Source organism: Nesoenas mayeri (genome assembly GCF_963082525.1).
Source record: "Nesoenas mayeri genome assembly, chromosome: 2".
NCBI classification, from domain to species: domain Eukaryota; kingdom Metazoa; phylum Chordata; class Aves; order Columbiformes; family Columbidae; genus Nesoenas; species Nesoenas mayeri.
Window position 1 is genome coordinate 671,642 of NC_137543.1, and position 25,865 is coordinate 697,506.

General features: G+C 66.9%; 2 protein-coding genes across 2 annotated transcripts in view; one reads left to right on the forward strand and one right to left on the reverse strand.

The window, feature by feature from the left end:
- Positions 1-16,627, reverse strand: part of OPLAH (5-oxoprolinase, ATP-hydrolysing) — a gene marked incomplete at its 3' end in the record, with an annotated part of 43,127 nt that extends 26,500 nt beyond the window's left edge. Inside the window, exons 1-10 of the mRNA XM_080339477.1 lie at positions 16,006-16,627; positions 14,229-14,420; positions 9,909-10,023; positions 8,724-8,847; positions 6,518-6,713; positions 6,273-6,438; positions 6,075-6,213; positions 3,914-3,981; positions 2,415-2,683; positions 2,219-2,331 (exon numbers count right to left, since the gene is read on the reverse strand). Coding sequence (XP_080195603.1) covers positions 2,219-2,331; positions 2,415-2,683; positions 3,914-3,981; positions 6,075-6,213; positions 6,273-6,438; positions 6,518-6,713; positions 8,724-8,847; positions 9,909-10,023; positions 14,229-14,420; positions 16,006-16,179 — 1,556 coding nt within the window. The 5' untranslated portion in view covers positions 16,180-16,627. The remainder of the gene's footprint in view (positions 1-2,218; positions 2,332-2,414; positions 2,684-3,913; positions 3,982-6,074; positions 6,214-6,272; positions 6,439-6,517; positions 6,714-8,723; positions 8,848-9,908; positions 10,024-14,228; positions 14,421-16,005) is intronic.
- Positions 16,628-18,331: 1,704 nt separating this feature from the next.
- On the forward strand, positions 18,332-24,318 carry EXOSC4 (exosome component 4). Its single transcript, XM_080364284.1, is given in 4 exon segments — positions 18,332-18,539; positions 22,061-22,267; positions 23,864-24,097; positions 24,099-24,318. Coding segments are annotated over 4 exon segments (738 nt in total). The 5' UTR covers positions 18,332-18,368; the 3' UTR covers positions 24,225-24,318.
- The last annotated feature ends 1,547 nt before the right edge of the window (positions 24,319-25,865 follow it).

Sequence of the window (25,865 nt, forward strand, 5' to 3'; positions counted from 1 at the left end):
GACACAGGGCACCCCAAACCCAGCACATCCCCTGGGGACAGGGACACCCCAAACCCAGACACAGGGCACCCCAAACCAGCACATCCCCTGGGGACAGGGACACCCCAAACCCAGACACAGGGCACCCCAAACCCAGCACATCCCCTGGGGACAGGGACACCCCAAACCCAGACACAGGGCACCCCAAACCCAGCACATCCCCTGGGGACAGGGACACCCCAAACCCAGACACAGGGCACCCCAAACCAGCACATCCCCTGGGGACAGGGACACCCCAAACCCAGACACAGGGCACCCCAAACCAGCACATCCCCTGGGGACAGGGACACCCCAAACCCAGACACAGGGCACCCCAAACCAGCACATCCCCTGGGGACCAGGACACCCCAAACCCAGACACAGGGCACCCCAAACCAGCACATCCCCTGGGGACAGGGACACCCCAAACCCAGACACAGGGCACCCCAAACCAGCACATCCCCTGGGGACAGGGACACCCCAAACCCAGCCCCTGGGGCACCCCAAACCAGCACATCCCCTGGGGACAGGGACACCCCAAACCCAGACACAGGGCACCCCAAGCCCAGCACATCCCCTGGGGACCAGGACACCCCAAACCCAGACACAGGGCACCCCAAACCCAGCACATCCCCTGGGGACAGGGACACCCCAAACCCAGACACAGGGCACCCCAAACCAGCACATCCCCTGGGGACCAGGACACCCCAAACCCAGACACAGGGCACCCCAAGCCCAGCACATCCCCGGGGGACAGGGACACCCCAAACCCAGCCCCTGGGGCACCCCAAACCAGCACATCCCCTGGGGACCAGGACACCCCAAACCCAGACACAGGGCACCCCAAACCAGCACATCCCCTGGGGACCAGGACACCCCAAACCCAGACACAGGGCACCCCAAACCAGCACATCCCCTGGGGACAGGGACACCCCAAACCCAGACACAGGGCACCCCAAACCAGCACATCCCCTGGGGACAGGGACACCCCAAACCCAGCCCCTGGGGCACCCCAAACCAGCACATCCCCTGGGGACCAGGACACCCCAAACCCAGACACAGGGCACCCCAAACCAGCACATCCCCTGGGGACAGGGACACCCCAAACCCAGACACAGGGCACCCCAAACCAGCACATCCCCTGGGGACAGGGACACCCCAAACCCAGACACAGGGCACCCCAAACCCAGCACATCCCCTGGGGACAGGGACACCCCAAACCCAGACACAGGGCACCCCAAACCAGCACATCCCCTGGGGACAGGGACACCCCAAACCCAGCCCCTGGGGCACCCCAAACCAGCACATCCCCTGGGGACAGGGACACCCCAAACCCAGCCCCTGGGGCACCCCAAACCAGCACATCCCCTGGGGACAGGGACACCCCAAACCCAGACACAGGGCACCCCAAACCAGCACATCCCCTGGGGACAGGGACACCCCAAACCCAGCCCCTGGGGCACCCCAAACCAGCACATCCCCTGGGGACCAGGACACCCCAAACCCAGACACAGGGCACCCCAAACCAGCACATCCCCTGGGGACAGGGACACCCCAAACCCAGCCCCTGGGGCACCCCAAACCAGCACATCCCCTGGGGACCAGGACACCCCAAACCCAGACACAGGGCACCCCAAACCCAGTCCCTGGGGCACCCCAAACCAGCACATCCCCTGGGGACCAGGACACCCCAAATCCAGACACAGGGCACCCCAAACCCAGCACATCCCCTGGGGACAGGGACACCCCAAACCCAGACACAGGGCACCCCAAGCCCAGCACATCCCCGGGGGACAGGGACACCCCAAACCCAGACACAGGGCACCCCAAACCAGCACATCCCCTGGGGACCAGGACACCCCAAACCCAGACACAGGGCACCCCAAACCCAGCACATCCCCTGGGGACCAGGACACCCCAAATCCAGACACAGGGCACCCCAAACCCAGCACATCCCCTGGGGACAGGGACACCCCAAACCCAGACACAGGGCACCCCAAGCCCAGCACATCCCCTGGGGACCAGGACACCCTGACCCCAGATCTGATCCCAGGGACACCCCAAACCCAGTGCCCAGGGCCCCCCAGCCCGAGCGCATCCCCCAGGGGGGTCCAGCCCCCCACCCCCCAGGGTGCCCCCACCCACCGGGACCCCATTTGTTTGGTGCCGGCAGAGCGGGGTCCCCGAACCCCAAACCTACTTGTGGATGAAGACGCGGCTCATGCCGAGCGCGCGGGCGATGGCGCAGGCGTGCTGCCCCCCCGCGCCCCCGAAGCACGCCAGCACGTGCTGCGCCGTGTCGTGCCCCCGCGCCTGGGGACACACGCGCACACCGCGGCGGTGACCCCGGTGACGCCGGCAGCGCCGTCACCCCGAGCCCCCGCGCCCCGGCGCACCTGCGTGAGCGCGCGGATGGGCCGGCACATGGCCTCGTTGGCCACCCGCACGAAGCCCATGGCCACCTCCTCCACCGAGGGCTCGGCGCCGCTGCCGGCGCCGGTGGCGGCGTTGAAGGCGGCGATGTCGGCGGCCATGGCGCGGAACGCCCGCGCCGCCGCGTCCCGGCACAGCGGCTGGTCCTCGCCCGGCCCGAAGATGCGCGGGAAGTACTCGGGGAGCAGGCGGCCCAGGCACAGGTTGGCATCGGTGACCGTCAGGGGACCCCCTGGGGACGGGGACGGCACGGTGAGGGGGGACCCTGGGTGGGGACACTGAGGGTGGGACCCCCTGAGGGAGGTGGGACCGTGAGGGTGGGACCTCTGGGTGGGGATGGGGACAGTGAGGGTGGGACCCCTGGGTGAAGATGGGACCCCTTGGGTGGGGAGGGGACAGTCAGGGTGGGACCCCCTGAGGGAGATGGGACCATGAGGGTGGGACCCCTGGGTGGGGACAGTCAAGGTGGGACCCCTCAAGGGAGATGGGATGGTGAGGGTGGGACGCCTGGGTGGGGACAGTCAGGGTGGGACCCCCGAGGGAGATGGGACCATGAGGGTGGGACCCCCTGGCTGGGGATGGGGACAGTGAGGGTGGCCCTGCAGTGGGACCCCCAAGGTGGGGAGGGGATGGTGAGGGTGGGACCCCCTGCATGGGGACAGTGAGGGTGGGACCCCTGGGTGGGGACAGTCAGGGTGGGACCCCCGAGGGAGATGGGACCATGAGGGTGGGACCCCCTGGCTGGGGATGGGGACAGTGAGGGTGGCCCTGCAGTGGGACCCCCAAGGTGGGGAGGGGATGGTGAGGGTGGGACCCCCTGCATGGGGACAGTGAGGGTGGGACCCCTGGGTGGGGACAGTCAGGGTGGGACCCCCCGAGGGAGATGGGACGGTGAGGGTGGGACCCCCTGGGTGGGGACGGGGACAGTGAAGGTGGCCCTGCAGTGGGACACCCAAGGTGGGAAGGGGATGGTGAGGGTGGGACCCCTGAGTGGGGACAGTGAGGGTGTGGATGGGATGGTGAGGATGGGACCCCTGGGTGGGAAGGGGACAGTGAGGGTGGGACCCCTGGGTGGGGACACCGAGGATGGGACCCCCGAGGGAGATGGGATGGTGAGGGTGGGACCCCTGGGTGGGGATGGGGACAGTGAGGGTGGGACCCCCTGAGGAAGATGGGACCATGCGGGTGGGACGTCTGGGTGTGGAGGGGACAGCGAGGGTGGGACCCCTGGTGGGGATGGGGACACTGAGGGTGGCCCCGCAGTGGGACACGCTGGGTGGTTACGGGGACAATGGGTGACAAGCTGGGTGGTTATGGAGACACTGGGGGTGACACACTGGGTGTTTTTGGGGACAGTGGGGTGCCCCGCTAGGGGACACACTGGGTGGTTATGGGGACAGTGGGGTGACACACTAGGTGGTTACGGGGACCCTGGGGTCCCGCCGGTGTCACCGTCACCCACCCTTGCGGTAGCAGGCAGGGCCGGGGTTGGCGCCCGCAGACTCGGGACCGACCACGTAGAGCCCGGACCTGGGGGGACGGGAGGGGGCCGGCTCGGGCACCATGTCTACCCATGGGTGCCCCCCACCCACCCGTGCTGCCGCAGCTCCACTGAGCCCCCTCGTCCCTGCACACCCTGCCCACAGCACCCACGGGTGTCCCCCACCCACCCGAGCTGCCGCAGCTCCGCTGAGCCCCCCCATCCCTGCACACCCTGCCCACAGCACCCACGGGTGTCCCCCACCCACCCGAGCTGTCGCAGCTCCACTGAGCCCCCCCATCCCTGCACACCCTGCCCACAGCACCCACGGGTGTCCCCCACCCACCCGTGCTGCCGCAGCTCCGCTGAGCCCCTCCATCCCTGCACACCCTGCCCACAGCACCCACGGGTGTCCCCCACCCACCCGAGCTGCCGCAGCTCCGCTGAGCCCCCCCATCTCTGCACACCCTGCCCACAGCACCCACGGGTGTCCCCCACCCACCCGAGCTGCCGCAGCTCCGCTGAGCCCCCTCGTCCCTGCACACCCTGCCCACAGCACCCACGGGTGTCCCCCACCCACCCGAGCTGCCGCAGCTCCGCTGAGCCCCCCCATCTCTGCACACCCTGCCCACAGCACCCACGGGTGTCCCCCACCCACCCGAGCTGTCGCAGCTCCACTGAGCCCCCCCATCCCTGCACACCCTGCCCACAGCACCCACGGGTGTCCCCCACCCACCCGAGCTGCCGCAGCTCCGCTGAGCCCCCCCATCCCTGCACACCCTGCCCACAGCACCCACGGGTGTCCCCCACCCACCCGTGCTGCCGCAGCTCCGCTGAGCCCCCCCATCCCTGCACACCCTGCCCACAGTACCCACGGGTGCCCCGCACCCACCCGTGCTGCCGTAGCTCCGCTGAGCCCCCTCGTCCCTGCACACCCTGCCCACAGCACCCACGGGTGCCCCCCACCCACCCGTGCTGCCACGGCTCTGCTGAGCCCCCCCATTCCTGCACACCCTGCCCACAGCACCCACGGGTGTCCCCCACCCACCCGTGCTGCCGCAGCTCCGCTGAGCCCCCTCGTCCCTGCACACCCTGCCCACAGCACCCATGGGTGCCCCGCACCCACCCGTGCTGCCACGGCTCTGCTGAGCCCCCCCATTCCTGCACACCCTGCCCACAGCACCCATGGGTGCCCAGTTCCCCCACCCACCCAAAACCACATTTCCCACCACAGCCCCCACTCCACCAAGCCCCTTGTCCCCCTGTGTCCTGCCCATGGGTGCCCCCACCCATCGGTGCCACCTGAAGCCCCCTGCCCACCTGCAGCACCCATGGGTGCCCAGTTCCCCCACCCATCTGAATCCATGTGTGTCACCATGGCCCAGCTCCACCAAGCCCCTTGTCCCCACGTGTCCTGCCCATGGCACCCATGGGTGCCCAGTTCCCCCCACCCATCTTAATCCACGTGTGTCACCATGGCCCAGTTCCACTGAGCCCCCTTGTGCCCCTGTGTCCTGCCCATGGCACCCATGGGTGCCCCCACCCATCGGTGCCACCTGAAGCCACCACAGCCCCCTTTAGCCCCCACCCACAGCACCCATGGGTGCCCTGAGCCCCCACCCACCCAAACCACATTTCCCACCGCAGCCCCATCTCCACCGAGCCCCTTGTCCCCCTGTGTCCTGCCCACAGGTGCCCCCACCCATCAGTGCCACCTGAAGCCACCACAGCCCCCCTGAGCGCCCCACCCACCCACAGCACCCATGGGTGCCCAGTTCCCCCACCCATCTGAATCCATGTGTGTCACCACGGCCCAGCTCCACTGAGCCCCCTTGTGCCCCTGTGTACTGCCCACGGGTGCCCCCCCCCATGGGTGCCACCCGAAGCCACCACAGCCCCCCTAAGCCCCCACCCACCTGCAGCACCCATGGGTGCCCTGAGCCTCCCACCCACCCAAACCAACATTTCCCACCACAGCCCCAGCTCCCATGGGTGCCCAGTTCCGCCCACCCATCTGAATCCATGTGTGTCACCATGGCCCAGCTCCACCGAGCCCCTTGTCCCCCCGTGTCCTACCCACGGGTGCCCCCCGCCATGGGTGCCACCCGAAGCCCCCGCAGCCCCCCGGGCGCCCCCCCCGCACCTGAAGAAGAGGCGGGAGCCTCCTCCGGCCGCCACGGTGTTGATGTCGAGCTGCGGCGCCTGGATGGTGACGCCGGCGGTGGTGGCCTCGAAGACGTGCTCCAGGTCCCCGGCGTAGCGGCTCACGTCGGTGGAGGTGCCTGCGGAGGGGGGTCAGCACCGCGCGGCGCGCGCCGCCCCGCCCCCCCCCGCTGCTCACCGCCCATGTCGAAGCCGATGACCGGCCGGCCGTCGTGGCGCCGGAAGGCGGTGGCGGCGTAGCCGACCACGCCGCCCGCCGGCCCGGACAGGATGGCGCCCGCGCCGCCGAACTGCTCCATGGGGGTGAGCCCGCCGTCCGAGCGCATGAACAGCACCGGCACGTCCTGCGGCACGTGGCGACGGTGACGCCGGGGCCGCCGGCACCAGCGGCAGCGACGCGGGGGGGTCGGCGGCGCCGCTCACCCGCAGCTGGTCGGCGAAGCCGGCGCGGAAGCCGCGCAGGTAGCGCTGCACGCAGGGCGTCAGGTAGGCGTCGGCGCACGCCGTGTAGCCGCGCGGCACCGCCCGCGCCATGGGCGCCACCGACGACGACAGCGACACGTGCTGGAAGCCCAGCTCCCGCGCCAGCGCCCCCACCTGCTCCTCGTGCCCCGGCCACCTGCGGGGACACGCGGGTGACGGGGACACACGGGGACAGGGACATGGGGGTGCCCTCATTAGGGCACATGGGTGACAGGGACACCACATGGGTGACGGGGACATATGGGTGATGGGGACACATGGGGATGGGACATGTGGGTGACAGTGGTGACAGGGACACGCAGGTGATTGGGGTGACAGGGACACGCGGGTGATGGGGACACGCGGGTGATGGGGGTGATGAGGACATGTGGGTGACGGGGACACACAGTGACAGGGACACACGGGTGATGGGGACACATGGGTGATGGGACACATGGGTGATGGGACATGTGGGTGACAGCGGTGACAGGGACACATGGGTGACGAGGACACGCGGGTGACAGCGGTGACAGGGACACATGGTGACAGGGACACACGGGTGATGGGGACAAGTGGGTGATGGGGACACATGGGGATGGGACATGTGGGTGACGGTGGTGACAGGGACACGCAGGTGATTGGGGTGACAGGGACATGCAGGTGATGGGGACGCGGGTGATGGGGATACGCAGTGACAGGGACATGTGGGTGATGAGGACACGCGGGTGACAGTGGTGACAGGGAGACATGGGTGATGGGGACAAGTGAGTGGCGGGGACACGTGGGGATGGGACATGTGGGTGACAGTGGTGACAGGGACACGCAGGTGATTGGGGTGACAGGGACACACAGGTGACGGGGACACACGGGTGATGGGGACACCCAGTGACAGGGACATGAGGGTGATGAGGACACATGGTGACAGGGACACGTGGGTGACGGGGACACGCGGGTGACAGTGGTGACAGGGACACACAGGTGACGGGGACAAGTGGGTGGCGGGGACACGTGGGGATGGGACATGTGGGTGACAGTGGTGACAGGGACACGCAGGTGATTGGGGTGACAGGGACACGTGGGTGACAGGGACACGTGGGTGACGGGGACACGTGGGTGACAGTGGTGACAGGGACACATCGTGACAGGGACACATGGGTGACGGGGACAAGTGGGGATGGGACATGGTGACGGGACACGAGGTGACAGGGACACACCAAGACAGGACACACAGTGATGGGGACACACAGGTGACAGGGACATGCAGGTGACAGGGACATGTGGGTGACAGGGACACACAGTGACAGTTACATGGGGGTGATGAGGACACACGGTGACAGGGACACGTGGGTCACGGGGACACGCGGGTGACAGGTACATGCAGGTGACGGGGACACACAGTGACAGGTACATGCGGGTGACGGGGACACACAGGTGACAGGGACATGTGGTGATGGGGGGACACAGCGATGGGGACACACAGTGATGGGGACATGCAGTGACCTGGACACACGGTGACAGGGACACGTGGGTGATGGGGACATGCAGGTGACGGGGACACGCAGTGACAGGGACACATGGGTGATGGGGACATGCAGTGATGGGGACACACAATGATGGGGACACACAGTGACAGGGACATGCTGTGACCTGGACACACGGTGACAGGGACACGTGGGTGACGGGGCCACGTGGGTGACAGGGACATGTGGGTGACGGGACATGTAGGTGACGGGGACACGCGGGTGATGGGGACACGCGGGTGACGGGGACACGCGGGTGACCTGGACACATGGTGACAGGGACACACAGGTGACGGGGACACGCAGGTGACGGGGACACGTGGTGACGGGGACACATGGTGACCTGGACACACGGTGACAGGGACATGTGGGTGACGGGACACGTAGGTGACGGGTACACGCAGGTGACGGGGACACATGGTGACGGGGACATGTGGGTGACGAGGACACACGGTGATGGGGACACACGGTGATGGGGACACGCGGGAGACGGGGACATGCGGTGACCTGGACACATGGTGACAAGGACATGTGGGTGACGGGATACGTAGGTGACGGGTACATGCAGGCGATGGGGACACATGGTGACGGGGACACGTGGGCGATGGGGACATGCGGTGATGGGGCCACGCGGTGCCGAGACTCACGCGTAGGAGTGCAGCAGCAGCACGGCCAGGCTGCGGATGCCGCGCGCCAGCACCCGCTCCAGCTCCGGCCGCAGCGCCGACAGCTCCAGCGGCCGCTGCACCTGCAGCGCCGGTCCCGTGGTGCCTGCGGGCGGCCCGGTCACCGCGGCGTCCCCATCGTCACCCCGTGGTGGCGTCCCCGTTGTCACCGTGCGGTGGCGTCCCCATCGTCACCCCCACAGTGGCCATCCCCACTGTCACCCCGTGGTGGCGTTCCCATTGTCACCCCCGTGGTGGCGTCCCCATTATCACCACGGTGGCATCCCCATCATCACCCCCGTGGTGGCAGCCCATTGTCACCCCGTGGTGGTGTCCCCATCGTCACCCCCTCAGTGGCGTCCCCACTGTCACCACGGTCGTGTCCCCATCATTACCCCACGGTGGCCATCCCCATTGTCACCCCGCGGTGGCGTCCCCATCGTCCCCCCCACAGCAGCCGTCCCCACTGTCACCCCTGTGGTGGCATCCCCATTGTCACCCCGCATTGGCCGTCCCCAGCTGTCACCATGGGGTTCCCATCGTCACCCTGCCGTGGCGTCCCCACTGTCACCCCCGCAGTGGCTGTCCCCAGCTGTCACCGTGGGGTCTCCACTGTCACCCCGCAGTGGCATCCCCATTGTCATCCCCATGGTGGCCGTCCCCAGCTGTCACCACAAGGTTCCCCACTGTCACCCTGCGGTGGCGTCCCCACTGTCACCCCCACAGTGGCCATCCGTACTGTCACCCCACGGTGGCCATCCCCATCATCACCCCACGGTGGCATCTCCATCATCACCCCACGGTGGCATTCCCATTGTCACCCCCGTGGTGGCATCCCCATCATCACCCCGGGGTGGCATCTCCATCGTCACCCCGCGGTGGTGTCCTCATCATCACCCCCACGGTGGCCATCCCCACTGTCACCCCGTGGTGGTGTTCCCATTGTCACCCCCACGGTGGCATCCCCATCATCACCCCCGTGGTGGCGTCCCCATCGTCACCCTGCAGTGGTGTCCCCACTGTCACCCTGCGGTGGCGTCCCCATTGTCACCCCCACAGTGGCCATCCCCATCATCACCCCCGCAGTAGCGTCCCCTCTGTCACTGCGGTGGTGTCCCCACTGTCACCGCGGTGGTGTCCCCGTTGTCACGGCGGCGGCGCCCCCACCTTGCAGGCGCGGCATGGCGGCGCTGCCGGGCAGGCGGCAGTCGGGCTGGTGCGGGATGAGCCGCTCGTCCACCTCGATCACCTCCTCGTACAGCACCTCGGGCATGGCCACCGCCTGCGGGCACCGCGCGGGCGTCAGCGGGGACAGCGCCCACGGACACCGCGGGGACAGCGCCCACGGACACCGCAGGGACAGCACCACGGGGACACTGGGGCACATCACTGGAGGACACTGTGGGGATGTCCCCTTGGGACACCATGGGGATGTCACCCGGGGGACACTTGGGGGACATCACCCTGAGGACACTGCAGGGGCATCATCCTGTGGACACTGGGGGACATCACTGGGGGACACTGCAAGGACGTCCCCTTGGGACACCATGGGGATGTCACCTGGGCAACACCGGGGGGAAATCACCCTGAGGACACTGCAGGGACATCACCCTGGGGGACACTGTGGGGATGTCCCCTTGGGACACCATGGGGACATCACCCAGGGGACACTGGAGGACATCACCTTGAGGACACTGCAGGGACATCACCCTGGGGACACTGGGGGACATCACCCTGGGGACACTGGGGGACATCACTGGGGGACACTGCAAGGACATCCCCTTGGGACACCATGGGGACATCACCCTGTGGACACTGCAGGGACATCACCCTGGGGGACACTGTGGGGATGTCCCCTTGGGACACCATGGGGACATCACCCAGGGGACACCGGGGGGACATCACCCTGAGGACACTGCAGGGACATCACCCTGTGGACTCTGGGGGACATCACTGGGGGACACTGCAGGGATGTCACTGGGGGACACTGCGGGGCCATCACCCCAGGGACACTATGGGGACGTCACTGGAAACACTGGGGGAACGTCACCCCAGAGACACTGCAGGGACATCACCGGGGGACACTGCAAGGACATCCCCTTGGGACACCATGGGGACATCACTGGGGTGACATCACCCTGAGGACACTGCAGGGACATCACCCTGGGGGACACTGGAGGGACATCACCCCAAGGACACTGCAGGGACATCACTGGGGGACACCAGGGGACATGAGCCAGGGGACACTGTGGGGGTGTCACTGGAGGACAATGTGGGGCCATCACCATCACCCCAGGGACACTGTCAGGACATCACCCAGGGGACACTGCAGGGACATCACTGGGGGAATGTCACCCCAGGGACACTGCGGGGACATCACCCCAGGGACACCATGGGGACGTCACTGGAGACACTGGGGAGACGTCACCCCGGGGACACTGCAGGGACGTCACCGGGGGACACTGGGGGAACGTCACCCCAGGGACACTGTGGGGACATCACTGGGGGACACCGGGGACATGAGCCAGGGGACACTGTGGGGGTGTCACTGGGGGACACTGGGGTGGGCGTCACCCCAGAGACACTGCAGGGATGTCACCCTGGGGACACTGGGGGGACATCGCCCTGGGGACACTGCAGGGACGTCACCCCAGGGACACTGGAGGGACGTCACTGGGGGACACCATGGGGACATGAGCCAGGGGACACTGTGGGGGTGTCACTGGGGGACACTGTAGGGGACATCAGCTGGGGGACACCGCAGTGATGTCACTGGGGGACACTAGGGGGACATGACCCCAAGGACACCGCAGGAATGTCACTGGGGGACACAAGGGGAACATGACCCCAAGAACACTGCAGGGACATCAGCTGGGGGACACCGCAGTGATGTCACTGGGGGACACTAGGGGGACATCACCCCAATGACACCGCAGGAATGTCACTGGGGGACACAAGGGGAACATCACCCCAAGGACACCGCAGGGATGTCACCCCGGGGACACTGCAGGGACATCACTGGGGGACACCGGGGGACATGAGCCAGGGGACACTGTGGAGGTGTCACTGGAGGACACTGCAGCGATGTCACTGGGGGACACAAGAGGGACATGACCCCAAGGACACCGCAGGGACATCACCCGGGGGACACTGGAGGGATGTCACTGGAAGACATTGCGGGGATGTCACCCGGGGGACACCATGGGGACGTCACTGGAGACACTGGGGGTAGGTCCCCCCAGGGACACTGGGGACACTGCAGGGACGTCACCGGGACACCGCGTGGCCGTCGGGCCCGGCTGTGCCGCTGGTGCGGGGCCAGCGCCGCTCACGGGACACGGGCCACGGGACACGGGCCACGGGACATGGGACACGGGCCCAGCCCCGCCGCGCGGGGTCACGCGGGGACACGCGGGGACATGCGGCCCCCGCTGGTCACGGGACCGCGGCAGCGCCAGCCCGGCCGTGCGGGTCACGCGGGGACACGTGCCGAGCCGGGACGGGACGGTCACGGGGCCGCGGCGGCGCGGGGACATGGGGACACGGGGACAGGGGCGGGGGACACGGGGACGGGAGATGGGGACACCGGCACCCTGCACTGCGGACACGGGAACAGGAGATGGAGACACGGGGACAGGAGCAGGGGACACGGGGACACAGGGACCCTGCACACAGGGACACGGGGACAGGAGATGGGGACACGGGGACACAGGGACCCTGCACACAGGGACACGGGGACAGGAGATGGGGACACGGGGACACAGGGACCCTGCACACGGGGACACGGGGACACCGGGACCCTGCACACAGGGACACGGGGACAGGAGATGGGGACACGGGGACACCGGGACCCTGCACACAGGGACACGGGGACAGGAGATGGGGACACGGGGACACAGGGACCCTGCACACAGGGACACGGGGACAGGAGATGGGGACACGGGAACACAGGGACCCTGCACACAGGGACACCAGGATCCTGCGCTGGGGACACAGGGACACCGGGACCCAGCACATGGGGACACGGGGACACCGGGACCCTGCACACAGGGACATCGGGACCCTACGCTAGGGACATGGGGACAACGGGACCTTGCACACGGGGACATTGGGACCCTGCGCTGGGGACACGGGGACACAGGGACCCTGCACACGTGGACATTGGGACCCTGCACATGGGGACACAGGGACCCTGTACTGGGGACACAGGGACACCGGGACCCTGCGCTGGGGACACGGGGACACCGGGACCCTGCACACGGGGGATACGGGGACGCCGGGATCCTGCGCTGGGGACACAGGGACCTTGCACACGGGGACACAGGGACATCGGGACCCTGCACACGGGGACATCGGGACCGTGCGCTGGGGACACGGGGACACCGGGACCCTGCACACGGGGACATGGGGACCCTGTACTGGGGACACGGGGACACCGGGACCCTGCACACGGGGACATGGCCCCCGATCCCGGACAGTGGGGTCACGGGGATGTGACAGCGCAGGACTGGCCGCGGTGGGTCCCAGGGCGGTGTGACCCACGGCACAGACAGTGTGGGTCACGGGGACGCGCCGCTGCAGTGTCACAGCCCGGGGCGATGTGGCAACCGGGTCCCAGAGGGGGGGTCACACCGGGACGTGCCACCCCAGCCCCAGATGCTGGGGGTCACACGGGGACATGGCACGCCAAGCCAGGACACGGGCGGCATGGGGACCTGTCACCCCCGCCCTGGTCACCGTGGGTCACAGGGACCTCAGGGACCTGTCACTCCAGCCCCAGACAATGTGGGTCTCACAGGGACCTGCTACCCCAGCCCCACATGATGTGGGTCACAGGGACCTGCCACCCCAGCTGTGGTCACCATGGGTCACAGGGACCTGCCACCCCAGCTGTGGTCACCATGGGTCACACTGGGATCTGGCACCCCAGCTGTGGTCACCGTGGGTCACAGGGACCTCAGGGATCAGCCACCCCAACCTTGGACACCGTGGGTCACACAGGGACCTGCCACCCCAACCGTGGTCCCCATGGGTCACAGGGACCTGTCACCCCAACCATGGTCTCCATGGGTCACAGAGACCTCAGGGACTGGCCACTCCAATCGTGGACCCCATGGGTCATGGGGACCTGTCACCCCAACCATGGTCTCCATGGTCACAGGGACCTGCCACCCCATCCCAGATGACATAGGTCACACAGGGACCTGCCATCCCAGCCATGGTCCCCATGGGTCACAGGGACCTGCCACCCCTACCCCAGATGACATAGGTCACACAGGGACCTGCCACCCCAACCGTGGTCCCCATGGGTCACAGGGACCTGCCACCCCTACCCCAGATGACATAGGTCACACAGGGACCTGCCACCCCAGCCATGGTCCCCATGGGTCCCAGGGACGCGCCAGCCCCTCCCGGCCGCGGTGGGCGCCGCGGTGCGGGTGGTGCCGCGGTGCGGGTGGCACCGCGGTGCGGTTGCGCCGCGCTCACCAGGTCGAAGAGGTCGGGGCGCGCCTGGTTGCCGATGTGCAGCAGGTGGCGGAAGCCGCGGGTGACCAGCAGCGCCAGGCGCTCGCCGCGGCGCTCCAGCAGCGCGTTGGTGGCCACCGTGGTGCCCATGCGGATCCACTCGATGCCGGCGGCGTCCAGGGGCTGGTCCCGCGGCAGCGGCACCCCCCGCTCCTGCCGCACCGCCGTCAGCCCCCCAGCACCACCTGCCCCATGGACCCACCACAGACCCCCAGCCCCATGGACCCATCACAGATCCCCAGCACCCCCGGCCCCACCAGGACCCCTGCCCAATGGACCCACCACAGACCCCCAGCCCCATGGACCCATCACAGACCCCCAGCCCCACGGCCCCACCGGGACCCCTGTCCCATGGACCCACCACAGATCCCCAGCCCCACGGCTCCACCAGGACCCCTGCCCCATGGACCCATCACAGACCCCCAGTCCCACAGCTCCACTATGGACCTCCCACCCCACAGTTCCCCTGCCCCATGGACCCACATGTGGCCCACAGCTCCCCCATGGACTCTCTGCCCCATGGAGCTCCACCCCACAGCTCCACCATGGACCCCCAGCCCCACGGACCCCCCAGCCCTCCCAGCACAGGGTGAGCGGGACCCCCAGCCCTGGGAGGGGGAGCTGGGCCAGCTGGGGGGACCCTGGGGCTCCTGGGGGGTCCTGGGTGGGGGTTTCCCAGCAGGAGATCCCGGGGGGTCTTGGGGGGTCCTGGGTGAGAGGCCCTGGCAGAATCTTGGGGGAGGGGGTCCTGGGGGGTGTTGGGAGCCTGGGAGGAGTCTCGGGGGTCTCAGAGAAGCCCTATAAGGGTCTCAAGGAGGATTCTGTAGGAGGGTCCCGGGGGGTCCTAGGGGGACATCCCAGAAGGAGGGTCCTGGGGACATGTGGGGGTCCCGGAGGTGTCACACGGGTGTCCCAGGGGGACCTGGGGGGTCCTGGAGGGGTCCCAGGGGTGTCCCGGGAGGAGGGTCCTGGGGAAGTCTGGAGGGTCCTGGGGCAGCCTCAGGGGGTCCCAGGGGTGTCTGGGGGGTCTCAGAGGGGGTCCCGGGGATGTCTGGGGGGTCCTGGGGCAGTCTCAGGGGGTCCCGGGGGTGTCTGGAGGGTCCTGGGGCGGGTTCCAGAGATGTCTGGGGGGTTCCGAGGGGATCCCGAGGATGTCTGGCGAGTCCCGGGAGGGGTCTCGGGGATGTCTGGGGGGTCCCAGGGATGTCGGAGGGATCCCGGGGGTGTCCGGGAGATGTCGGGGGGGTCTGGGGGGGGGGTCCCGGGAGGGGTCCCAGGGGGTTCCCGGGGATGTCTGGGGGGTCCCGGGGGGGGTCCCGGGGGGGGTCCCAGGGATGTCTGGGGGGGGGTCCCAGGGATGTCTTGGGGGTCCCGAGGGGGTCCCGGGGATGTCCTGGGGATGTCGGGGGGGTCCCGGGGGGGGTCCCGGGAGGGATCCCAGGGATGTCTGGGGGTTCCAGGGATGTCTGGAGGGTCCCGGGGGGGTCCCGGGGATGTCTCGGGGGTCCCGGGGGGGGTCCCGGGGATGTCTCGGGGATCCCGGGGGGGTCCCGGGGGGGGTCCCGGGGATGTCTCGGGGGTCCCGGGGGGGTCCCGGGGATGTCTCGGGGGTCCCGGGGGGGTCCCAGGGATGTCTCGGGGATCCCGGGGGGGTCCCGGGGGGGGTCCCGGGGATGTCTCGGGGGTCCCGGGGGGTCCCGGGGATGTCGGGGGGTTCCCGGGGGTCCCGGGGCCGCACCTCCTCCAGCACGCGGCGGATGCCCTCGGTGGGGGCGTCGGGGTACGCGGGATCCTCGGAGAGCAGCTTGAGGACGCGGACGCGGCCGCCGGGGCAGCGGGCGAACACGTCGGTGAAGGTGCCGCCGCGGTCGATGGCGAATTGGAACCCGCGGGGACCGGGCGACGCCGCCATGGCCGAGCGGGACGGGACCGGCGGGGACGGGACCGGGCGGGACGGGGCTTCACCGGACGGCGCGGGAACTCGCTGTACGGCTCGGTCCGGACCCGCAGGGCTCCGTACGGCTCGGTCCTTTACCGCACGGCTCGGTACTTTACTTTACCGCACGGCTCGGTCCGTTCCCGCACGGCTCGGTCCTTTACCGCACGGCTCGGTACTTTACTTTACCGCACGGCTCGGTCCGTTCCCGCACGGTTCGGTCCGTTCCCGCACGGCTCGGTACTTTACTTTACCGCACGGCTCGGTCCGTTCCCGCACGGCTCGGTCCTTTACTTTACCGCACGGCTCGGTCCTTTACCGCACGGTTCGGTCCGTTCCCGCACGGCTCGGTCCGCCTCGGTAAGGCTCCGCAGGTCCCGGTACGGCTCAGCAGGGCTCGGTCCGTTCCCGCACGGCTCCGCAGGGCTCGGTAAGGCTCGGTAAGGCTCCGCAGGTCCCGGCAGGGCTCAGCAGGGCTCGGTCCGTTCCCGCACGGCTCCGTGGGACTCGGTGGGGCTCAGCAGGGCTCGGTAGGACACGACAGGACTCGGTAGGGCTGGGTAGGACTCCGTAGGACACGGTAGGGATCCGTAGGACACGGTAGGGATCCGCAGGGCTCGGTAGGACACAGCAGAGCTCGGTGGGACTCCGTAGGACTCGGTAGGGCTCCGTAGGACACGATAGGACTCGGTAGGGATCCGCAGGGCTCGGTAGGGCTGGGTAGGACTCGGTAGGACACAGCGGGGATCGGTGGGACTCCGTAGGACTCGGTAGGGTTCGGAAGGGCTCCGTAGGGCTCGGTAGAACTCGGCAGGACTCGGTAGAACTCGGTAAGGCTCGGTAGGACTCGGTGGGACTCCGTAGGACTCGGCAGGACTCGGTAGAACTCGGCAGGACTCGGTAGAACTCGGCAGGACTCGGCAGGACTCGGTAGAACTCGGCATGACTCGGTAGAGCTCGGCAGGACTCGGCAGGACTCGGTAGAACTCGGCAGGACTCGGTAGAGCTCGGCAGGACTCGGTAGAACTCGGCAGGACTCGGTAGAGCTCGGCAGGACTCGGTAGAACTCGGCAGGACTCGGTAGAGCTCGGCAGGACTCGGTAGAGCTCGGCAGGACTCGGCAGAACTCGGCAGGACTCGGTAGAGCTCGGCAGCACTCGGTAGGACTCGGCATGACTCGGCAGGACTCGGCAGGACTCGGTAGAGCTCGGCAGGACTCGGTAGAACTCGGCAGGACTCGGTAGAGCTCGGCAGCACTCGGTAGAACTCGGCAGGACTCGGTAGAGCTCGGCAGGACTCGGTAGAGCTCGGCAGGACTCGGTAGAGCTCGGCAGGACTCGGTAGAGCTCGGCAGGACTCGGCAGAACTCGGCATGACTCGGTAGAACTCGGCAGGACTCGGTAGAGCTCGGCAGGACTCGGCAGGACTCGGTAGAGCTCGGCAGGACTCGGTAGAGCTCGGCAGGACTCGGTAGAACTCGGCATGACTCGGTAGAGCTCGGCAGGACTCGGTAGAACTCGGCAGCACTCGGTAGAGCTCGGCAGGACTCGGCAGGACTCGGTAGAACTCGGCAGGACTCGGTAGAGCTCGGCAGGACTCGGTAGAGCTCGGCAGGACTCGGTAGAACTCGGCAGGACTCGGTAGAGCTCGGCAGGACTCGGTAGAACTCGGCAGGACTCGGTAGAGCTCGGCAGCACTCGGTAGGACTCGGCAGGACTCGGCAGGACTCGGCATGACTCGGTAGAGCTCGGCAGGACTCGGTAGAGCTCGGCAGGACTCGGTAGAGCTCGGCAGGACTCGGTAGAACTCGGCAGGACTCGGCAGAACTCGGCAGGACTCGGTAGAACTCGGCAGGACTCGGTAGAGCTCGGCAGGACTCGGTAGAGCTCGGCAGGACTCGGCAGGACTCGGTAGAGCTCGGCAGGACTCGGTAGAACTCGGCAGGACTCGGTCCGTTCCGCTCCCGCTCGGGCAGCCCCGGGGGGGTGGGCGTGGCCTCGGGGGGAGGGGGCGTGGCCTGCGGCAGGAAGAACACGGGCTCTGGCCAGCGGAGCCCCCCGCGCGGGACGGACTACAACTCCCGGCGTGCCCCGCGAGGGGCACGCCGGGAGTTGTAGTCCGTCCCGCGCGGGGCACGCTGGGAGTTGTAGTCCGGAGCGGGAGCGATGGCGGCGCCCGAGCTGCTGTCGGACGAGGGGTACCGGGCGGACGGGCGCCGGCCCGCCGAGATCCGCAAGGTCCGAGCCCGCATGGGCGTGTTCGAGCAGGCCGACGGCTCGGCCTACATCGAGCAGGGCAACACCAAGGCGCTGGCCGTGGTCTACGGGCCACACGAGGTGAGCGGTGACCGGGACTCCATCACTGGGCCTTCCGGGGACTCCGCGCCCACCCTTGACCCCCGGGACCCCCATTCCCCGGACCCCCCATTCCCCGGACCCCCCATTCCCCCAATCCCCGGACCCCCCATTCCCCGGACCCCCCATTCCCCCATTCCCCGGACCCCCCAATCCCCGGACCCCCCATTCCCCCAATCCCCGGACCCCCCATTCCCCTAATCCTCGGAACCCCCATTCCCCGGACCCCCCATTCCCCCATTCCCCGGAACCCCCATTCCCCAGGACCCCCAATCCCCGGACCCCCCATTCCCCCAATCCCCGGACCCCCCATTCCCCCAATCCTCGGAACCCCCATTCCCCCAATCCTCGGAACCCCCATTCCCCCAATCCCCGGACCCCCCATTCCCCTATTCCCCGGACCCCCCATTCCCCGGACCCCCCATTGCCCCAATCCCCGGACCCCCCATTCTCCCATTCCCCTGATCCCTCCATTACCCCCCAATTCTCCCACTCCCCGCATTCCCCCCAGCCCTCTGCTCCTCGGACCCCCCATTCCCCTGGGACCCCACATCCCTGGATCCCCCATTCCCCCAATCCCTCCATTTCCCCCCATTCTCCCACTCCCCCCATTCCCCCCAGCCCTCTGCTCCCCTGGTCCCCCATCCCCCGACCCCTCATTCCCCTGGGAACCCCCATTCCCCTGGGATCCCCCATCCCTGGACACCCCCATTCCCCCAGTCCCTCCATTTCCCCCCATTCTCCCACTTCCCCCATTCCTCCCAGCCGTCTGCTCCCCTGGCGCCTCGTCCCTGGACCCCCCATTCCCTGGGACCCCCCCATCCCTGGACCCCTCATTCCCCTGGAACCCCCATTCTCCAGGACCCCCATTCCCCTGATCTGTGCGCTCCCCCCCCATTTCTCCCACTCCCCCCATTCCCTCTGCTCCCCCATTCCCTTGAGTCCCCCATTCCCCTGTGACCCCCCATCCCTGGACCCCCATTCCCCCAATCCCTCTGTTCCCCCCCATTCTCCCACTCCCCCCATTCCCCCCAGCCGTCTGCTCCCCTGGCGCCCCATTGCCTGGGACCCCCCATTCCCTGGGAACCCCATTCTCTAGGACCCCCATTCTCTTGATCCCTCCATTTCCCCCAATTCTCCCACTCCCCCCATTCTCCCCAACGCTCTGCTCCCCCGGCCCCCATTCCCTGGACCCCCCATTCCCCCAATCCCTCTGTTCCCCCCCATTCTCCCACTCCCCCCATTCCTCCCCGCCGTCTACTCCCCTGGGACCCCCCATTCCCCTGGACCCCTCATTCCCCTGGGACCCCCATTCTCTAGGACCCCCATTCCCTTGATCCCTCCATTTCCCCCCCATTTCTCCCACTCCCCCCATTCTCCCCAACGCTCTGCTCCCCTGGCCCCCCATTTCCCAGGACCCCCATTCCCCTGGCCCCCATTTCCCAGGACCCCCATTCCCCTGGTCCGTGCGCTCCCCCCATTTCTCCCACTCCCCCCATTCCCTCCAGCCCTCTGCTCCCCATTCCCTTGGGTCCCCCATCCCCTGGCCCCCCATTCCCGAGAGCCCCCCCATTCCCCGATCCCTCCATTCCCCTCAGTTCTCCCATTACTCTGATCCCTCCTGCCCCTCCATTGCCTCCCAGTTCTCCCACTCCCCCCATTCCCCCCAGCCCTCTGCTCCCCTGGCCCCCCGGTCCCCCATCCCCGGACCCCTAATTCCCTGGGAACCTCCATTCCCCTGAGATCCCCCATCCCTGGAACCCCCATTCTCCAGGACCCCCATTCCCCTGATCCGTGCGCCCCCCCCATTTCTCCCACTGCCCCCATTCCCTCTGCTCCCCCATTCCCTTGAGTCCCCCTTCCCTTGGGACCCCCATTCCCCGGCCCCCATTCCCTGGACGCCCCCATTCCCCCAATCCCTCCGTTTTCCCCCATTCTCCCACTCCCCCTATTCTCCCCAGCGTTCTGCTCCCCAGACCCCCCATTCCCCTGGGACCCCCATTCTCTAGGACCCCCATTCCCTTGATCTCTCCATTACCCCCCAATTCTCCCACTCCTCCCATTCCCCCCAGCCCTCTGCTCCCCTGGCCCCCCCATCCCCCGACCCCTCATTCCCCTGGGAACCCCCATTCCCCTGGGACCCCCCATCCCTGGGACCCCCAATCCCCCGACTCCCCATTCCCCTGGGACCCCCCATCCCTGGCCCCCCATCCCCGGACCCCCCATTCTCCAGGACCCCCATTCCCCTGATCCGTGCGTTCCCCCCCATTTCTCCCACTGCCCCCATTCCCTTGAGTCCCCCTTCTCTTGGGACCCCCATTCCCTGGCCCCCATTCCCTGGACCCCCCATTCCCCCAATCCCTCCGTCCCCCCCCATTCTCCCACTCCCCCCATTCCCCCCAGTGTTCTGCTCCCCAGACCCCCCATTCCCTGGGACCCCCCATTCCCTGGGACCCCCCCATCCCTGGACCCCTCATTCCCCTGGGACCCCCATTCTCTAGGACCCCCATTCCCTTGATCCCTCCATTTCCCCCCCATTTCTCCCACTCCCCCCATTCTCCCCAACGCTCTGCTCCCCTGGCCCCCCATTTCCCAGGACCCCCATTCCCTGGTCCGTGCGCTCCCCCCATTTCTCCCACTCCCCCCATTCCCTCCAGCCCTCTGCTCCCCATTCCCCAGCCCCCCCATCCCCTGGCCCCCCATTCCCCAGCCCCCCCATTCCCCTGATCCCTCCGTTCTCCCCAGTTCTCCCATTACTCTGATCCCTCTTGCTCCTCCATTACCCCCCAATTCTCCCACTTCCCCCATTCCCCCCAGCCCTCTGATCCCCTGGCCCCCTTCCCCAGACCCCTCATTCCCCTGGGACCCCCCATCCCTGGACCTCCATCACTGGACCCTCATTCTCCAGGACCCCCCATTCCCCTGATCTGTGCATCCCCCCCATTTCTCCCACTGCCCCCATTCCCTCTGCTCCCCCATTCCCTTGAGTCCCCCTTCCCTTGGGACCCCCCATCCCTGGACACCCCCGTTCCCTGGACCCCCCATTCCCCCAATCCCTCCATTTCCCCCCATTCTCCCACTCCCCCCATTCCCCCCAGTGTTCTGCTCCCCAGACCCCCCATTCCCTGGGACCCCCCATTCCCACAATCCCTCCATTCCCCCCCATTCTCCCACTCCCCCCATACCCTCCAGCCCTCTGCCCCTCTGTCCCCCCCAATTCCCCCAGTTCCCGGGTCCCCCCATTCCCCTGTCCCCCCCAATCCCTCTGCTGACCCCTCTGCTCCCCTTGGCCTCTCCGTCCCCCCCAACCCCCCCCCAGTCCCCAGGTCCCCCCATACCCCTGACCCCCCCTTTCCCCTAATCCCTGTGCTGCCCAGACCCCCCACCCCCCAACCCCCTATTCCCCAGGGTCCCCACAGCTCCCCCCGGTCCCCTGTTCCCCCCCCTTATCCCTCCTGTTCCCCCCGCGGGGTCCGCACCCCCCAACTCCCGCTTCCCCCCAGATGCGGGGGTCCCGCGGGAAGGCGCTGCCGGAGCGGGCGCTGGTGAACTGCCAGTTCAGCATGGCCACGTTCAGCACCGGCGAGCGGCGGCGGCGCCCGCACGGCGACCGGCAGGCGGGGGAGCTGGTGCTGCTGCTGCGCGACACCTTCGAGGCCGCCATCCTCACGCACCTCTTCCCCCGCTCCCAGATCGACATCTACGTCCAGGTGACAAAAACACGGGGGTTAGGGCGGTATCTGCTTGGTGCAAAAGTTATTACGGTTTCGGGTCAGTATGTGCTCGGTGCAAAAGTTGTTGCAGTTTGGGGTCAGTACCTGCTTGGTGCAAAAGTCATTGCGGTTTGGGTCAGTACCTGCTTGGTGCAAAAGTTACTGCAGTTTTGGGTCAGTATGTGCTTGATGCAAAAGCTATTGCAGTTTGGGGTCAGTACCTGCTTGGTGCAAAAGTTATTGCGGTTTTGGGTTGATATTTGCTTGGTGCAAAAGTTATTGCGGTTTTGGGTAAGTATGTGCTTGGTGCAAAAGTTATTGCAGTTTTGGGTTGATATTTGCTTGGTGCAAAACTTATTGCGGTTTTGGTTCAGTATTTGCTTGGTGCAAAAGTCATTGCAGTTTTGGGTCAGTACCTGCTTGATGCAAAAGTTATCGCGGTTTTGGGTCAGTAGCTGCTTGGTGCAAAACTTGTTGCGGTTTGGGGTCGATATTTGCTTGGTGCAAAAGTTATTGCGGTTTTGGGTCAGTAGCTGCTTGGTGCAAAAATCATTGCGGTTTGGGGTTGATATTTGCTTGGTGCAAAAGTTATTGCGGTTTTGGGTCAGTAGCTGCCTGGTGCAAAAGTTATTGCGGTTTGGGGTCGATATTTGCTTGGTGCAAAAGTTATTGCGGTTTTGGGTTGATATTTGCTTGGTGCAAAACTTATTGCAGTTTTGGGTCAGTATCTGCTTGGTGCAAAAGTTATTGCGGTTTTGGGTCGATATTTGCTTGGTGCAAAAGTTATTGCGGTTTTGGGTCAGTATCTGCTTGGTGCAAAAGTTATTGCAGTTTTGGAGCGATGGGGTTTTGGTTCAATATTTGGTTGGTGCAAAAGTTATTGCGATTTTGGTCAGTGCTTGGATGGGAGACCAGATGGGAACAGCGGGTGCTGTGGGCTGAGCCAGCACTGAGCCCTTGTGGCCAGGAAGCCAATGGGACCTGGGGTGGGTTAGAAGGGGGTGGTCAGTGGGTCAGAGGTTCTCCTGCCCCTCTGCTCTGCTCTTGAAAAAGGGTTTAGCTCAGATACCATCAGGATATACTCAGGGAACTTATATATGATAGATATGTAATACATACAGTGAGACTACCTGATCTCATCTGATGTGGGAAGCTAAGCAGGGTCGGGCCCGGTCAGTACTTGGATGGGAGACCAGGTGGGTACAGCGGGTGCTGTGGGCTGAGCCAGCACTGGCCCTTGTGGCCAGGAAGCCAATGGCACCTGGGGTGGGTTAGAAGGGGGTGGTCAGTGGGTCAGAGAGGTTCTCCTGCCCCTCTGCTCTGCCTTTTAGTTCAGATACTATCAGGATATACTTTGGGAACATATATATACGTACATATATGACATATACAGCCATATCACCTTGAGAACACCCGATCTCATCTGATCTGGGAAGCTAAGCAGGGTCGGGCCCGGTCAGTGCTTGGATGGGAGACCATGTATGTGGGAACAGTGGCAGTGGGTGACTTGTCGCAGGCCGGGCTCGGTGCCGCTGTCCCCATGGTGACCTCTCCCCGCCCCTTCGACCCCAATTTCTGTGTTTTTCCCCCCAGATCCTGCAGGCGGACGGCGGCACGTTCTGTGCGGGGGTGAACGCGGCCACGCTGGCACTGATGGACGCCGGCATCCCCATGCGCGACTACGTGTGCGCCAGCACGGCGGGGCTGGCGGAGGACGCAGCGCTGGCCGACCTGAGCGTGCCCGAGGAGGCGGCGGGGGGGCCGGTGCTGGCGCTGGCGCTGCTGCCGGCGGGGGGGCAGCTGGCGCAGCTGCAGCTCAGCGCCCGGCCTGCACCAGGAGCGGCTGCCGCGGGTGCTGGAGGCGGCGGGGGCCGCGTGCCGCGCGCTGCACGCCGTGCTGGACCGCGTGGTGCGGCAGCGGCTGCGCGAGGTGGCCGCGCTGCTGGGGGACTGAGGGGCGCGCGGTGATGTGGCAATAAAGAGCTGTGGGGCGAGCCGTGCGCCGCGGTGCGTGCCGTACGCCGTGCCATTGCACGCCCCATTGCACGACACTTTGTAGACGCCCTTTGCACATCCCCCTTGCACACTCTATTGGACACTCCATTGCACACCCCCCATTGCACAACCCGTTGCACACCCCCATAGCACATTCCCTTTGGACACTCCATTGCACACCCCCTTGGACACTCCATTGCACACTCCATTGCACACCCCCCATTGCACAACCCATTGCACACCTGCCTTGCACATTCCCTTTGGACACCCCCATTGCACCCCCTTGCATCCCCCCTTGCACACTCCCTTACACATCCCCCTTGTACACCCCATTGCACTCTCCATTGCACATCCCCTTTGCACACTCCATCGCACACCCCCCATTGGACAACCCATTGCACACCCCCTTGCACACTCCATTGCACACCCCTCTTGCACATTCCCTTTAGACACCCCCATTGCACACCTCCTTGCACCCCCCCCCCCATTGCACACTTCCATTGCACCCTCGGTTACACACTCCATTTCACACCCCCTTGCACACTCCATTGGACACTCCATTGGACAGCACATTGCACACCCCCTTGCACCCCCCCCCCGTTGCACACTCCATTGCACCCCCTGTTACACACCCCGTTGTACACCCCCTTGCACACTCCATCGCCCCATCTCCCCCCGCACCCACTAATCCCCGCCCCGCCTCCCTGAGCCTCCGGCGCATGCGCAGTGGGGGGCGGGCGGGACCCATCGACGTCTCTGGGCTCCGCGCCCCGGCCTGTCCCGATCCGCGGGCGATTGAGCGGCCTGAGCGGGCGGCGGGACCCGGAGGTGGGGGGACAGGGGGACACCGGGGGGGACAGGGGGGTACCGGGGGGACAGGGAGCACCGCGGGGAGGTGGACGGGGTGTGCAGGGTGAGGTGCGGCAGCACACGGGCTGTGGGGCAGGGGCTGGGCCGTGGGGCGGGGATGGGGCCCGTGGGGCAGCTGCTGCTGGGCCGTGTGGGGCAGAGGTGGGGGGTGGGGCAGGTGCTGGGCCATGGGGTGCGTGTGGGGCAGAGATGGGGGCTGTGGGGTGTGTGGGGCAGAGGTGGGGGGTAGGGCAGGTGCTGGGCCATGGGGTGCATGTGGAGCAGAGATGGGGCTGTGGGGTGTGTGGGGCAGAGGTGGGGGGGTAGGGCAGGTGCTGGGCCATGGGGTGCATGTGGGGCAGGGACGGGGGCTGTGGGGTGTGTGGGGCAGAGATGGGGGCTGTGGGGTGTGTGGGGCAGAGATGGGGGTTGTGGGGTGTGTGGGGTAGAGCTGGGGGCTGTGGGGCAGGTGCTGGGCCATAGGGTGCATATGGGGCAGAGATAGGGGCTATGGGGTGTGTGGGGCAGAGATGGGGGTTGTGGGGTGTGTGGGGTAGAGCTGGGGGCTGTGGGGCAGGTGCTGGGCCATAGGGTGCATATGGGGCAGAGATAGGGGCGATGGGGTGTGTGGGGCAGAGATGGGGGTTGTGGGGTGTGTGGGGCAGAGCTGGGGGCTGTGGGGCAGGTGCTGGGCCATAGGGTGCATATGGGGCAGAGATAGAGGCTATGGGGTATGTGGGGCAGGGACAGG